Source organism: Tarenaya hassleriana, unplaced genomic scaffold, assembly GCF_000463585.1.
Source record: "Tarenaya hassleriana unplaced genomic scaffold, ASM46358v1 Cleome27, whole genome shotgun sequence".
NCBI lineage: Eukaryota > Viridiplantae > Streptophyta > Magnoliopsida > Brassicales > Cleomaceae > Tarenaya > Tarenaya hassleriana.
In genome coordinates this window covers 1,511,825-1,525,544 of record NW_010965946.1, presented here as the reverse complement: position 1 = coordinate 1,525,544, position 13,720 = coordinate 1,511,825, and the positions used below count along the sequence as shown (strand labels likewise).

The 13,720-nt window shown below is 40.6% G+C and overlaps 3 protein-coding genes across 4 annotated transcripts; 1 reads left to right on the top strand and 2 right to left on the bottom strand.

Annotated features, from left to right (window-relative positions):
- Positions 1 to 1,300: 1,300 nt before the first annotated feature.
- Positions 1,301 to 3,652, bottom strand: LOC104817382 (dof zinc finger protein DOF2.5). Its single transcript, XM_010546557.2, has 2 exons — positions 3,532 to 3,652; positions 1,301 to 2,758 (listed from the first exon to the last, which is right to left on the bottom strand). Exons 1-2 carry the CDS (start codon positions 3,553 to 3,555, stop codon positions 1,709 to 1,711), a joined length of 1,074 nt encoding a protein of 357 aa, XP_010544859.1. The 5' UTR covers positions 3,556 to 3,652; the 3' UTR covers positions 1,301 to 1,708.
- A 2,206-nt stretch (positions 3,653 to 5,858) lies between these two features.
- On the top strand, positions 5,859 to 9,214 carry LOC104817380. 2 transcript variants are annotated; one of them, XM_010546554.1, is made up of 8 exons: positions 5,859 to 6,025; positions 6,280 to 7,513; positions 7,598 to 7,688; positions 7,782 to 7,939; positions 8,034 to 8,085; positions 8,194 to 8,273; positions 8,358 to 8,451; positions 8,545 to 9,214. In XM_010546554.1, the coding sequence occupies exons 2-8, from the start codon at positions 6,380 to 6,382 to the stop codon at positions 9,057 to 9,059; spliced, it is 2,124 nt and encodes a 707-aa protein (XP_010544856.1). In that variant the 5' UTR covers positions 5,859 to 6,025; positions 6,280 to 6,379; the 3' UTR covers positions 9,060 to 9,214. The 2 variants fall into 2 exon arrangements, with proteins under 2 accessions (XP_010544856.1, XP_010544857.1); XM_010546555.1 differs by having other exon boundaries at positions 6,254 to 7,513.
- A 46-nt stretch (positions 9,215 to 9,260) lies between these two features.
- LOC104817381 (probable disease resistance RPP8-like protein 2) lies at positions 9,261 to 12,824 on the bottom strand. The gene is made up of 4 exons (XM_010546556.2): positions 12,664 to 12,824; positions 11,504 to 12,402; positions 11,179 to 11,325; positions 9,261 to 11,022 (listed from the first exon to the last, which is right to left on the bottom strand). The coding sequence occupies exons 2-4, from the start codon at positions 12,378 to 12,380 to the stop codon at positions 9,287 to 9,289; spliced, it is 2,760 nt and encodes a 919-aa protein (XP_010544858.1). The 5' UTR covers positions 12,381 to 12,402; positions 12,664 to 12,824; the 3' UTR covers positions 9,261 to 9,286.
- Positions 12,825 to 13,720: the final 896 nt, after the last annotated feature.

Here is a 13,720-nt window from a genome sequence, read left to right as displayed (position 1 = left end):
CCCCCCCCCCCCCTCGAGACTGTCCATGTACATTATTTAAATAACGGTCCAAACCATTAAAGGAAAACCCATGTTTGGTTGGCAGGCACAATGAAAATGGCATCTGATTCCGCATTTCAAGCCATTAACTAATCCTCTCTCACGTCTTTTTAAATCATTTTATTCCGTCACATTTTTTACTAATATAACTGCATCATGTTAATTGTTTTTTATAAGAATCTTCGAACCCATTCATATATTGCATCTCGTTTTTCAAATTTCACGTCTATTTCACAACATTAATTACTACAATAAACTTTTTCTTATCTAAATTATATTCAAACGACGACAAGGGATGTGAAATATGTGCGGGTTATCTGCTGATTCGTGTTACATGTGCTTTACAACTATTTCTATGGGGTTTGTTTATACATAATAACAGTGAGATTAGGTAGATGGCCGTACGTTTTTTGAAATAAAAATATCTAGTGGAGTGTGGTAGTAATAATGATCATTCAAAGGAAAACCATGCGGTGGCCCGGCGGGTCTGCTTTTGTAAAATAATAATAGCAAATGATTTTCATAATAATGATGGCATTTTCCTGTGCTATCCTCTATAACTAAACACGGTACGTAATTTCTTGCTCATCGACATTATTTAAATATTGAACGAAAATAACCTTAGGATAGTCAACAAAATTTATGATTTGGTGTTCTGTAAATCATGTCTTAAAAAGTTCTATCAAATCAAATGAAAGGAAAGGAAAATAAAACATGAAATAGAAGGTTCGCTTATTTTATTTGGAGTGATAGAATCATATATACAATATTTTGCTTATATTGCGCTAATTAACATATACAAACGCATTTTCGCAAAAAAAAAAAAAAGTTACCGAAGAGGGAGGAGTAAAAAGATTTCATGATAGACAATAATAACGCACGAGCACACAAGTCAAAAGCCATATGCATTAAGAAACAAAAAGCTGTCTCCGTAACTATCTATTACTTCACCGAATGCTCGTTACACTATTTTACGATTGCACGTTTTTGAATAAAAGATGAAAACTTTTATTATATCACTTGCCTCATGCGATGCGTTGGGATTCGATAATCATTACCGTATGTGGGATTAATGTCGGTCAAATGCGGAGAAAAAATATGCTATTTTTGTTTTCCTTGTAACGATTCTAAAACGAATTTGAATATTAATTAGTCAAGTTTAACATTCTCGTATGGGGCTCAACCCTCTTTTGTGATCCGTATTACGACAAATGAAAAGAAAATATGCGAATTTTTCAAATTCGATCATGGGAATGGAGAATAGAGAATAAGGGATGAATACATTATGCAAACATTTATGTGGATAGAAGAATTCATGAATACATATATTGTTCCACAGAGCCTAGTATTCATGTTTTCTTCTATCCATCAAATTCCTGAACAAAAATAAAAAAAAGCATACGATATACACTAAGCAACCCAAATGAACCAACCCAAATAACCATATCAAACCCACTACGAAGGAAAAATAAAAAAACCCCCAAAAAAAGGAAGAGAGAGAGAGAGAGAGAGGACTATCTGTTAGCTAGTTCCGACAGCTTTAACTAAAGTACACCATGTGAGAAAAAGATCATGAAAGGAAAGAGATGGGTTAACAAGAAAGAAAAGAAAGAAGAAAGCTAACTTCATAATCTCCATTTTTTGTTTCTTAACGTTTGTTATCATTCCTTCACCACGAAGGTCCTCCTGTTGTACTGAACATTCCACTCCAATAAGCATTAGCGCTTGAATTGGCTTGACTCTTCTGGTGATGATCGTTCTCATCAACTTCTTGTGTCGTTGTGCTCGAGAGCTCTTTCATCTCCGCAAACGGAAACAAAACCCTACCTGATCCGTTTACATTCTCATTTTCTTCATTGGACCTGTTGTTACCACTATTGTTGTGTCCGATCTCTCCTGCAAAAAGGAGGTTTTTATTTGGCTTGTAATCCGCCATTGTCGGAAACCCTGAGGAGGAGTAAAGAACTGCGTTCGAATCGATCATGGAACCAGGCATGAACGCGTTGAACCCTCTTGACGAAACTCCCGTTCTCAGAAGCTCGAGAGCTGAAACAGGAGACGATGACACATACAGAGAAGGCGAAGAAGAATTCGGGTTTGGTTGAGTAATGCTGTTCTCGATCTTGGGCATTTGAAGAAACTGAGACATGTTGTAATGATGATGATGATGATGGCCGTCTTGCATGACAGGGAAAGACAACAAGTTGAGATCTTGAGATGACCCTTTTGGTTGTATAATCGACGTCGAATTAGGGTTTTGGCCCGAGAAGAGAATCGGTGGGTTTGGATCTGGTAACTTTCTGGTCAGACCAAGAGAAGATGACGAGGATGGCGTTTTGAGGATCGACGACGAAGTTCTCTTGTTCTTCCTCGAGCTTCCTCCGACAGGGACGTTTCGAAGTGAACCACCTTCGGTCCAGTACCTTCGACAACCTTTGCAGAAGTACCTTGGTTGTGTCAGACTGTAGTTGTTGTAGTAACAAAACTTGGTGTTTGTTGAGTTACATCTCGGGCAGTTCAGTTTCTCATGCGGTCTTGCTTTCCTCTCCGCCGAGGCGGCGCCGTTTCCACTTCCTCCGCCGCCGCCGCCACCGGGGCCGGCGTTGTTGGTGTTGAAGATAATGCCATTGGGCCTTGCGCTTGTAGTGCATGTACGTTGTGCGGTATTATCTGGAATAATTTGCTCCATGGGTTTGACGTTTGTTAGTTCTTGAAAACCCTACAAATTAAGATGATTTAACTTGATAATTAGGTTAACAAATCCATATGTACAAATTCACTCATGGGGTAATTTAAAGGGCAAAAAATGTCAAACCCACCCATGAATTCGAATTTGAGCTTATACTTGGACCAGTCAAATCTCCAAAATCTATATAAACCAAGTGAAAATTTGAAAAGAGCAAACCTAAACATGCACACAATTATATATATTGTGCATCAAAAGCCACGAAAAAGTGCACATAACACTGATTAAGGACGTATTAGGGTTTCTTCGGGCTCCATCTACATCTTTTGGATTTGGTGAAAGAGAAAACTAGAGAAAAAGAAGAAACAAAAAAAAAATGTAAAAGAGGTGTTACATGAACACCAAGAAAACAAAAGGGTAAATAAATTTTTTTTCTTCATCCGTTCCAATTTACAACTGATCACATAAAAAGCCGGGGAAAAAGCTTGTATCTCATCTCTTTCTTCCATAAACTTGGAAAAAAAAAAGATGAATTTTCCCATGCGAATACTCATGGAAACATGTGTAAATAAGCCTAGATAGCTGTCTACTATCCATGCCCACACGCATATAGAGGCGCATCACAAGAGTTAGCTAGATTCATATCCATATATCTGCATCTCGATCCACACAATAATAAATATATATGCGAATATAGAGTATGTGATATTTTGTCATGGAAAAAGTCACTGAGATAGGAGAAAGGCAGAGATAAAAAAGGGAAGAAGAAACAAACAGATACGGCAAAACGAAGCCCTTTTACGCACCTGCGTCCACTTCGTAGCGTCCATGAATTCCGACAAAGAGAAAGCCAGAGAGAGAGAGAGAGAGAGAGAGAGAGAGAGAGAGAGGGAGAGATGGTGGCTGAGAAAGAGAGAGAGAGAGATAGGGAGAAAAGGCAAAGAGAGAATGTTTTTTGAGACAGTTTTTTTCCTGAGCGATGGCTCGTAATGCGTTGGCTTTCACTTTATGGATGATCGACAAAAAAAAAAAATCAAACGAAGAAGAAGATAAAAAAATATTTAAAATGAATATTTTTTTTAATAAGAAGAAACACACAAAAGCAAAAGCGGGGTGTGTTGTTTTTGACTCTTGTAGTTATTTTATATATTTTCGAGGATTTGAAAATTTCGTGCAAGGAATTAATTTGTGGTCTTTTTATAATATTATTACCACCGTATGTGTGTCATGATGCACATATTGTGAGTGGAATTATGAGTTGTATTCTATTCTTACTTAGCCTCCCGTTTCTTCATCGGATATTATCTCTTCGTATATGATCCCTCGAATCGTATCTACACTACATACATGATGGGCTTATTAGTTATATGAGATAATACGGTGGATATATATACATAGGTTAATCAAGTTTTTTGACAGGCGTAAATTAATGTTTGTGGACTATATAGTATATGAACATTTTTTTTACAGCGTTGCAGTGAAAACTTGGCTCTTCCTAATATCTGGATTAAAAAAAACAAATTAAAGGGCGGGGGTGGAGATAATATTCATCCCCTTGTCGTCTCTTTTGGGCTCTTACTTTCCCCAAAAGCTAAAAGGACCATTGCATCACACATGTCTAAAGTTATTATGATTGGATTTAAATTGGTAAAGCTATAACATAACCAATGTCGCATTAATCAGATTATTAAAGATAACCAAACAAAATTGAAAAAGGAACGAAAGTATTTGGAAAATCGAGGCCAACCATGCCTAAACCAATGGATCCTCGTCGCACCATCAATATATATTTTTTTAATAATTCATCATTACTCTGAAAAAATATTAAATCACGTGTTTTGTCCATCCGAACATATACCAATTCCGCATAATATGCATAATAATGAGTTCAATATTACTAAAAATTAATTAGTAAAAAAGCTTTGTTCGTAGTTATAAAAGTATTAAACATTTCAGTTATATATACCGTAGTTATATAAAGTATTTTTGTGTACATGTACACTGGTTTACATGTGAGAAAAAAATTACACATAGCAGTTAATGTTGTTTGTTCTATTACGAGATGATTAGTTTCAGAGCTTAATTAAGAGGAAAAATTTGAAAAGATTGAGGGGGAGGGGCCGACAGGAAACGACAAAAAGACGGGGGAGATGGGCCCCACATCGGTTGTGAATTAGATTTTGCTTTTTCTTCGGTCTCTGATCTTTCTTGATGTTGACACCTGTCCTTCTTCCCCGAATCTTATTCTCTGTGGTATCTCGCGTGTCGTTTCGCTGTTCTAGCTTCACCTCGCTTGCCGTTTTCATTCATCTGCTCACAATCCGACACGTGTCCCATTAATATTCTTAGCTTGCTCGGTCCAGCCCGTCTACAATTAAAGTAGGCCCAACACATTAATTGGCCCATATTTTTATTGGGCCCATTAATTACCCTCCTCTTAAGCCCAATAGACCGTATCCTCGAATATATATTTTTTTTATCCGTTATTCTCTATACGCTTGATTTAAAAATTTGCAGCCACGGAAATTGGGAATCGATTTCATGTGTATTCTATTATTGGATTGGACAGGTTTAAATAATTCTCGGCCCTCGCACGAATTTTATTTTGAAGCCACTAATTGCGCATTATTTTTCTTGTCTACTCGGGCCACGAGTTTCCTTTATCCCCCAGCCATTCATGTTCTACATATGACAATAATGCAACTCCATAAAATCATAATATCCTTTAAATATATGTTTTTTTTTAAATTAGAGCCAGGTCTTCATGTTTTTTTATTCAAAGCAAACTCATACCCACTGGCAATTTGTACTGGAATTTATTTGTTTTTAAGTGTTCATAATTTTATTTACTCATATTCTTTGGGCGATTGGGTGGTGGAATGTGAAAAAATAGAATTCACTTGTTCATAACAGAAATAAATAATATATAGAAAGAAATCGGATCTCATCTCACCGGCAGTGATATTTAAAATAAAGAGTCTGTAATTTATATTTTTTGAGTTGACTGTATAACAGGATAGTATTATATTAGGTAGTAATCTGATGTAATTTACCTGCGTAGGATCATGAAAAATATTTGGATCCCATGGTATGAATCTGATTATAAATAATTGTTTAATTTTTTCCTTGGGAAAAAAGTGACGAAATAGTGCAAAAAAAAAAATGGTCCTTTGGCAGAGGGCAGGAAAAAAAAAATTGGATCTTGCGTGTAGAAGCTGAAGCACCCGAGAAGTCCCCATGGCGGCTAGATGACGAATGGTCCGTTTTTCAGATTCGACGGAGTCTTCACGCAAAACCCAGGTCCTCAAAATCCTGAATTTCACACTTGAATTTAGTATCGTCTTCGTCTGAGTAGCCGCAACACTTTGTACTATTCTATTGCATCAGGTGTTTCACAATCTAGGTTTTGTTGCTTGTAATCTCACGTTTCCTTTCCGGGTTCTGTTCGAATCAAAAGTTTTCGGCTCGTGGGTTGTCCGAATCTGTTTTGTTTTCTCTGCTCTGGTTTCTGGGTCTGAATCCCCGTAGTTTCGATGTTTGAGTTATCCCTGCAGGGAATTCTGAGTATTGCCTAGGGTTCTTGGCTGGTGGGGAATTCTGCTTGATGGATGTGTAGAGATGGGTTGAAGCTTCGTCGTCGTCGTCAACTTGCTGATGGGGAGCTTAAGCGAGGAAGAAGATCAATTCTTCGATACCCGAGAGGATATCACCTCAGTCTCGGATTCCGGATCGGAGGATTTGGATCTGGAAAACGAGATTAGGGATTCATTCTCAAGTGTTCTTGGCTTTGATATATGGATCAGGAACCCGCTTAGCATCCATGAACGCCGAAACAAGTTTCTGAACTCAATGGGTTTAAGCCTGGATGGCAGAGAAGAGGAGGATCATGGTGACAATCCCAGTTACGACAGAATGACGGATCGTAGTGGAACTTTATTAGCATCGTCCTGTTTCAGCGAGAGGTTGTCGACGAGTCAGTCTTCCCTGACATCAGACTCTAGGGAGTCGATGGATAGAGCTATGGAGGATAATCTCGTTTTAAGGATCAAGAACTTGGATGATGGAACAGAGTTCATTGTCGATGGAATCTGTCAAGATGGTAGTTTTCGTAAACTGCATGAGTTAAGTTCCAATCGACTGTTCACAATCGAGGAGTTTGAGAGAAATCTCGGTATCTCTCGTCCGGCCCATCGAGTAATGCCAATTCGAAGAGATTTCCAGAAAGTGATTCGAAGCTCGGAAGCAGGTAGGAAGAGAAAAGGGTGGTTAAAGAGATTAGGTGTCACGGCCTGCGTTTACCCGATGGTAGGAACAAGCGTTAGTGAGTGTTGTCAAACTGCTAGACATAAGGAACATCCGGTTAAAGTCCATGTTCATCGTAAGCAAGTAAAGGAGTTCTCTGCTCTTTATGCTGAACAGGACTTGAAGGGTCATGACGGCCCAATATCGGCCATGAAGTTCAGTCCTAACGGGTGCTATCTCGCTACAGCTGGTGAGGACGGGATTGTTCGCGTTTGGCAGATCCTAGAGTGCGATAGATCCCGGGATTTTGAAACTAACGATTCAGATCCTTCGTATATGTACTTTACTGCTAATGATAGTCTTTCGGAAATAGCTCAAGTTCGATCTTGTAAAGATAAAAAGGTAAAGCTGAAGAGCTCTGGGAAAATGCCGGATTATAAATTTGTCATCTTTCCTGAGAATATTTTTAGAATCAGGGAAAACCCGATTCACGAGTTCAGAGGTCACTGTGGTGAAGTGTTGGCCATCTCTTGGTCTAAGAACATGGTACGAGACGATCTTCATCATTTTCCTTTTTCTGGTTAGGGTTCTTGTTCGGTTTATCACAACTTCTGTTTATGACTGTTGCAGCATATCCTCTCATCATCTGTCGATAAAACCGTCTGTTTGTGGCAAGTCGGGTATGACCAATGTCTAAAGACCTTTCCTCACAACGACTATGGTATTTCCTTAAATTAAATTCTTGCATTGCTATCTGCATACGGTCCGAGGAAGAATCGTGTTTTAGCCCTCAGTTTCTGTTACTCATATACAGTCACCTGTGTGGAATTCAACCCCACGGATGATAATTACTTCATCAGTGGTTCCATAGATGGTAAAATACGTGTATGGGATGTCGCCCGTCGTCAAGTCGTGGATTGGACAGATGTCCATGAAATTGTTACTGCCGTTTCTTATAAACCCGATGGAAAGGTATTGTAAGATGCCCTTCTTTGGTTTTTGAAAAAGAACTTCGGAAACAAGATTTACGAGGATGAATGGTCATGGAGTTTAAGTTTTTACGCAGGGTGGAGTCATTGGAACTATAAGCGGCAACTGTCATTTCTACACTGCTGCAGGTACCTTAAATCTTGTTTTCCATACAACTCTATAGAATAGATTCCAAGGAACTTCACTGGCCGGTTGCTTCTGCGGGTAATCTAACCGATATTTTTTGCGTGGTTCAGATAACCTTTTGTCACTTTATACCCGAGTTTGCTTTCGACGCAAGAAGAAGTCATTGCTCAACAGGATCACGGGTTTTCAGGTACTACAAAAGTTCTTTCTTGACGAGGAATTTCTTCGTTCCTGAGTAATGTTATGTTGAATGAATGCGTTTTGAAACTTGCAGTTCTCTCCCATCGATCAATCGATTGTATTGGTCACTTCTGCTGATTCACAAGTTCGAATCATACGTGGTGTTGATGTGATTCGCAAATTCGGAGGTAAGCTTAAGCTAGGTTCTTGTCTTACCTCTACCAGTTTTGCCCAAAAAAAAAAGCCCCCGACTTTTGATGATCTCTGGGTATTGTCTTCAGGTTCATACAGTTCAGGAATTCGGATGTCCTCTGCATCTTTTGCATCTGATGGGAAAAACATTGTTCATGTCGGTGATGGCTCCATTGTGCATATGTGGAACCACGAAATCTCGGACTCTCCACTTCCCCGCAAGAGAAACGGTAATCCTTTCGAGTGTTTCGTCTCTGAAAACGCGTCTGCAGCTCTTCTCTGGCCTAATGTCGCCAACCACGGGAACTTCTCTTTCCCGAGTGTCTTTGCGTCCTTGATCTCTCGGAAACTCTCTCAGACGGGCGTTTGCTCGAGATCTCAGAGCATGCCATTGCCGGAATCTTTTTCCAAATGCTCCGCGACTTGGCCTGAGGAGAATCTTCCATCAGGGTCACCGGTGCCTAGATCCGAACATAAGGGTTCGAAGACATCCTGCGAGGAAGTTCTTGGTTCTTGCCGTTCGTGGGGCACTGTCATCGTGACGGCCGGATCCGATGGACGGATAAGATCGTACCAGAATTTCGGCTTGCCTGTTCGAGTCTAGATATCGTGACAGGCAAGAAAGCTTGTTGTTTCCAGTTGTAGATCGTGAGTTTTGTTTCAGTAATTAATTACATGTAGAGATTCGTTTGTTCAGTCAAATGTATACAGACAAAATCGAATTTGTCTAATTGTATTGTAATGATATTTTTTTTTATATACACAAATTGCAAATTGGAAAGTATCTCGTTGTCGACACATATTGATAAACGCACAAAAAGGCTATCACTACTAGTCGCAATGGCGAAATGTGACGGAAGGGATATGATGGACCTTGTGATGATCTTCTCCCCCTTCAACCAACCTCTCCTTGAATTCCTTCTTCATCAGTACTATCTCCAGTTCCTTCAGAGCGGAGATGCATCTCAGTCCATCGGGCAACCTCTCCAGCTTCGCGCAACGTTGGATCTGCAGACGACGAAGACGAGGCATGGACCCGTCTTCCACAACCCACTCTTCTAGGTTATGTTGCCACGATATCTTTAGATAACGCAGTTGAGGGAACCCGTGTCTCGAACAGACCATCTTCCTCGATGCGAAACTATTCAACATTAAATCAACTTCCTTCAAGCTAGGCATCTTCTCGAGAAAGGGTATCGGGTCCTCCTCTATTTCGCAACCCCATAACACTATAGACGCCAGGTTGGGAGCAAACTGGAGTTTGTCTGGTAACTTCACCATCATTATAGAACTCAAAAGTAGCCGCTGGAGATGTGCGAACCCTGAAACGAGTCCTCCTACATCGACTTTAACAGGGCTCCCAACCTGCTGTATCACCCCAAAGTCCTCCACAAGTTTCGGCATGTCTCTGAGAGATAACGGCAGCATATCTTCATCCGATGTTCCGTGGACATTGATATGAAACTGTCTAAGGTTTGTCATATGGAGAAGGTCCTCCACTCTGCAATGCTTCGTTGAGAAGTTGTACAAGGTCTCCAACTTTACCAGGCTATCCATTTCCAGCTTTGTCTCGTCACTGAGTTTCGTAGGCAACCTAAGGTAACTCAGATCCTTCATCCTCCTCAAAACATTGGGCACATGAATTCTTTGGGATGAACTCCCCAATTCCAAAAAGACCAGCAATGTCAGATTCCCAAGAGAGGATGGTACCTCTGTCAAATTAGTCTCATATAAGCTCAAGTACCGCAAGAGAATGAGCTTTCCGATGCTCTTTGGTAGCTTCCCTCCTTGAAATTCAACTCTACCAAGATCTAACACCCTGAGCGACCGTAAACCTCCAAAGCTCAGAGCTGAATTCCAATGAGTGTCGTACCTTTGATTGATGCACAAAAGAGATCTTACCTTTGGGTTTCTTATTTGCATTTGGTGAAATGTTATTGGTCCTTCATCATCTATATCCAAATGTACGGCAAGCCTGCGAGGCCTACATGCGGGTATCTGAGACGAGGCATTGCCATTCTTGATAAGAGCTTCAGCAGAGACAACTTCAAGGAAGTTCTCTTCCTTGGCTATCCACAAACACACATCTCGCATCACATCATGCACACGAATCATGGTGATTCTTGAGCTCACATAATCTCTACGAGAGACTAAGACCATATTCCTCCTCACAAGCTCCTCGAGGTAGCCTTCTGCGGCATCCAGGATGCTACTATTGCCCTCTGACGAGATTTCTACTATTCCCTCCGCAACCCAATATTTGAACAATACTTCTGTACGTATCTCTTCATCTTCCGGAAAATGGGCGAGGTAAAGAAAGCAGTGCTTCAGACGCACGGACAAATCTTCGTAGCTCAAAGACAACACTTGGAACGCTTGATTCACTTTTTGGTCAGGACTGATTCCTCTTATGATTTGAGATCCGATGCTATCATGTACCCTTTTCCACTCGGATAATGTGCGTTTGGAGGATAACAACCCTCCTAGCGTTTTGACAGCCAACGGTAATCCTCCGCAGCGTTTTATCATTTTGCCAACCTCGTCTTCCACTTCATCCATCTCAAACTCTTCACACAACCACAAACACAACACCTTACAGTTAGTATTTCACCAAAAACATTTAAAACTGAATTGCCGATTATTTCCCTGTGTATATGAAAACACCATAGCTTCCAAAGGTACAAAAACTTTCGATTTATATGTTTTTAAGAATGACAACTTACCAATATCGTCTCTTCCGGAAATTGCGATATGCTGTAACAGTTCCCGACTCTCTTCGTGAGTTAAGCGTCTTGGTCTAAAAATTTTACATCTCGGATCTGCATATGAAGCAACGTCCTCATTCCGAGATGTGAGTAAGATCTTAGTACCTGCCAAAGAATCACAAGGAGGAAGAAGAACTTAAGGTTCATGCTGATGAGGAAGAATATGAAACCTATTCAAACATGTAAAAGAATTTTAATCGTACAAAGGCTTGAATGGACAATTACCTTGATCCTGTTCTCCAATTAATATGTTAATCTCTTTAAAAATAAATTAAAAGGTTACCTGGTTTTCGTGTAAAAGCCGGCTTTAGAAGGTCCCAATCTTCCTTACTCCATATGTCGTCGAGGACGATCAAGCATTTACTGGTTTCAAGCATTTCGAAGAGCTCATCCTGGAGTCGCTCTTCTGACATTTGCCGGATTCTCTGTTCCTCTTCTTTTGCTCTAAGATTCAACAAGATCTCCTGCCAAACGTACTTTCGCCTACATTGTTTTGAAACACACACCCACGCAAGCTTGTCAAAACGACTCCGCACCGTGTCATGGTGAAAAACCTGTCTAGCTAGAGTGGTTTTCCCGATACCACCCATCCCGCATATAGCAACCATTCTGATATTGTCATTCTCCGCCAAACTTCCCATTAGTTCTTGGATGCTATGCTCCAGCCCCACAAGATCACTTTCGGATTCGTTAGGAAACGTTTGTCGAGCGTCCCTTAATCTTTCGGATAAAGGCTCTGGAGGAGTTCCATTGTCGACGATATATTGGATGCCAAGTCTTTGCATACTCTCCATCACCCTGGAGATTCTGGCAGTTATGCATTTGATCTGAGAATCAACATTTCTGCGATTCATCGGGTTGCGAGTAAACTTAGTGAGACGCTCTACGATCCCCTTCTCATCCACAGACGCTTCTTTGAGAAGAAAGGCTTCAATAACATCCTCCACATCATAGACAATCTCATTTATCTCATCCAAACAGTTCCTCACCCTTTTGCTTGCGTGTTTCTTGGCGTCTGCATCTTTAAGAAAGCCCTTCAACCGTCCCACTTCATCTCGTAACTCGGTAGCTCGTTCGTGGATCCCCGAAAACCGTTCGGATTCCCGAACCAGCAGATCCCACAGCTTTTGAACTCCGAACGAGACAACTCCGTCGGCCATGGCTTGACTCTCCTATCGATCTCTAACATCAAAAGGAAAAAGAGATACCATAAACAAAACTCAGATCTATTAACTTCGACGTAGTCCTTGTGCACATCTCTTTCTCTCAACCATAACAACAAGCATACGAACGCGATTCAGTGATATATATATCCACAGCACTATAGCCTAACCGGAGCATCGATATATAGAAATATGTGCAGAAAAATCTCAACAACAGAAGACGAGAACCCAAGAAGGGTTTTCGACGGAGAACTGGAGGGGGAAATGATAAGTGCCTTACTTTCCTCGGAACCCAGCAGAAGCAGCTCTTCTTCTTCTTCTTCAACTATGGCGATCTGATCCGACCAAACGAGTATTAAGAATAGACCCAACAGGACAGGACAGGAGCAGCAGTCGTCAACTGGTCAACAGCCCAACCTGTCACTTCAGTCATTAAACCAACAGTGTGATGCCACGTTAAAGTAGCCTCGTGCCTCTGCTCTGACTAGTGCAACATTTAACAATATAATATGCGCAACTCGGCGTTAATCTCGGAAATCTTTGAGTTTTCCGATGCGATCCACAGGCCTGTATATACTGAATCGAGATTGGCATTAAGGCCCACTAGCAGAATTCAATTTACTAAATCCACATCATTCGACGGATAAATCATTGGACAAAATTCGATTTACTAAGCATCTGCATTTAATTAACAGAGTACATAATTGTCGTCAAATGATAATCGTACGTTTAACTTGGGTTTATCTTTAATGTTCTCGGATTTGGATCCGGTAAACGGGGTTAGGGATGGATTCTCAGGTGTTCTCGGCTCTGACATATGGAACAGGAACCCGCTTAGCATCCATGAACGCCGAAGCAAGTTTCTGAACTCAACCGGTTTCCGCCTTATACAATCCGCCATTCTGCCGTAAATGCTCCGTCAGGGTCACTGATGCCTAGATCCGACCGTAAGGGTTCGAAGACATCCTGCGAGGGAGTTCTTGGTTCTTGCCGCTCGTGGGGCACTGTCATCGTGACGGCCGGATCCGATGGACGGATAAGATCTTTCCAGAATTTCGGTTTGCCGGTTCGTGTCTAGAAACCGTGACTGCAAAAAGAAAGCTTATTATTTTCAGTTGTAGATTGTGAGTTTTGTTTCAGTAATTAATTACATGTAGAAATTCATTTGTTCAGTCAGATGTATATGGACAAAATCGAATTTGTCTAGTTGTATTGTAATGATTTTTTTTTTTTTTTTTGTAAACAAATTGCAAATTGGAAAGTATCTATCTCGTTAGCTCCCTTATGTTGTTTGAAATGTGATGTTTGCATTCAGTGATCTTTTATAACGTCGTGTA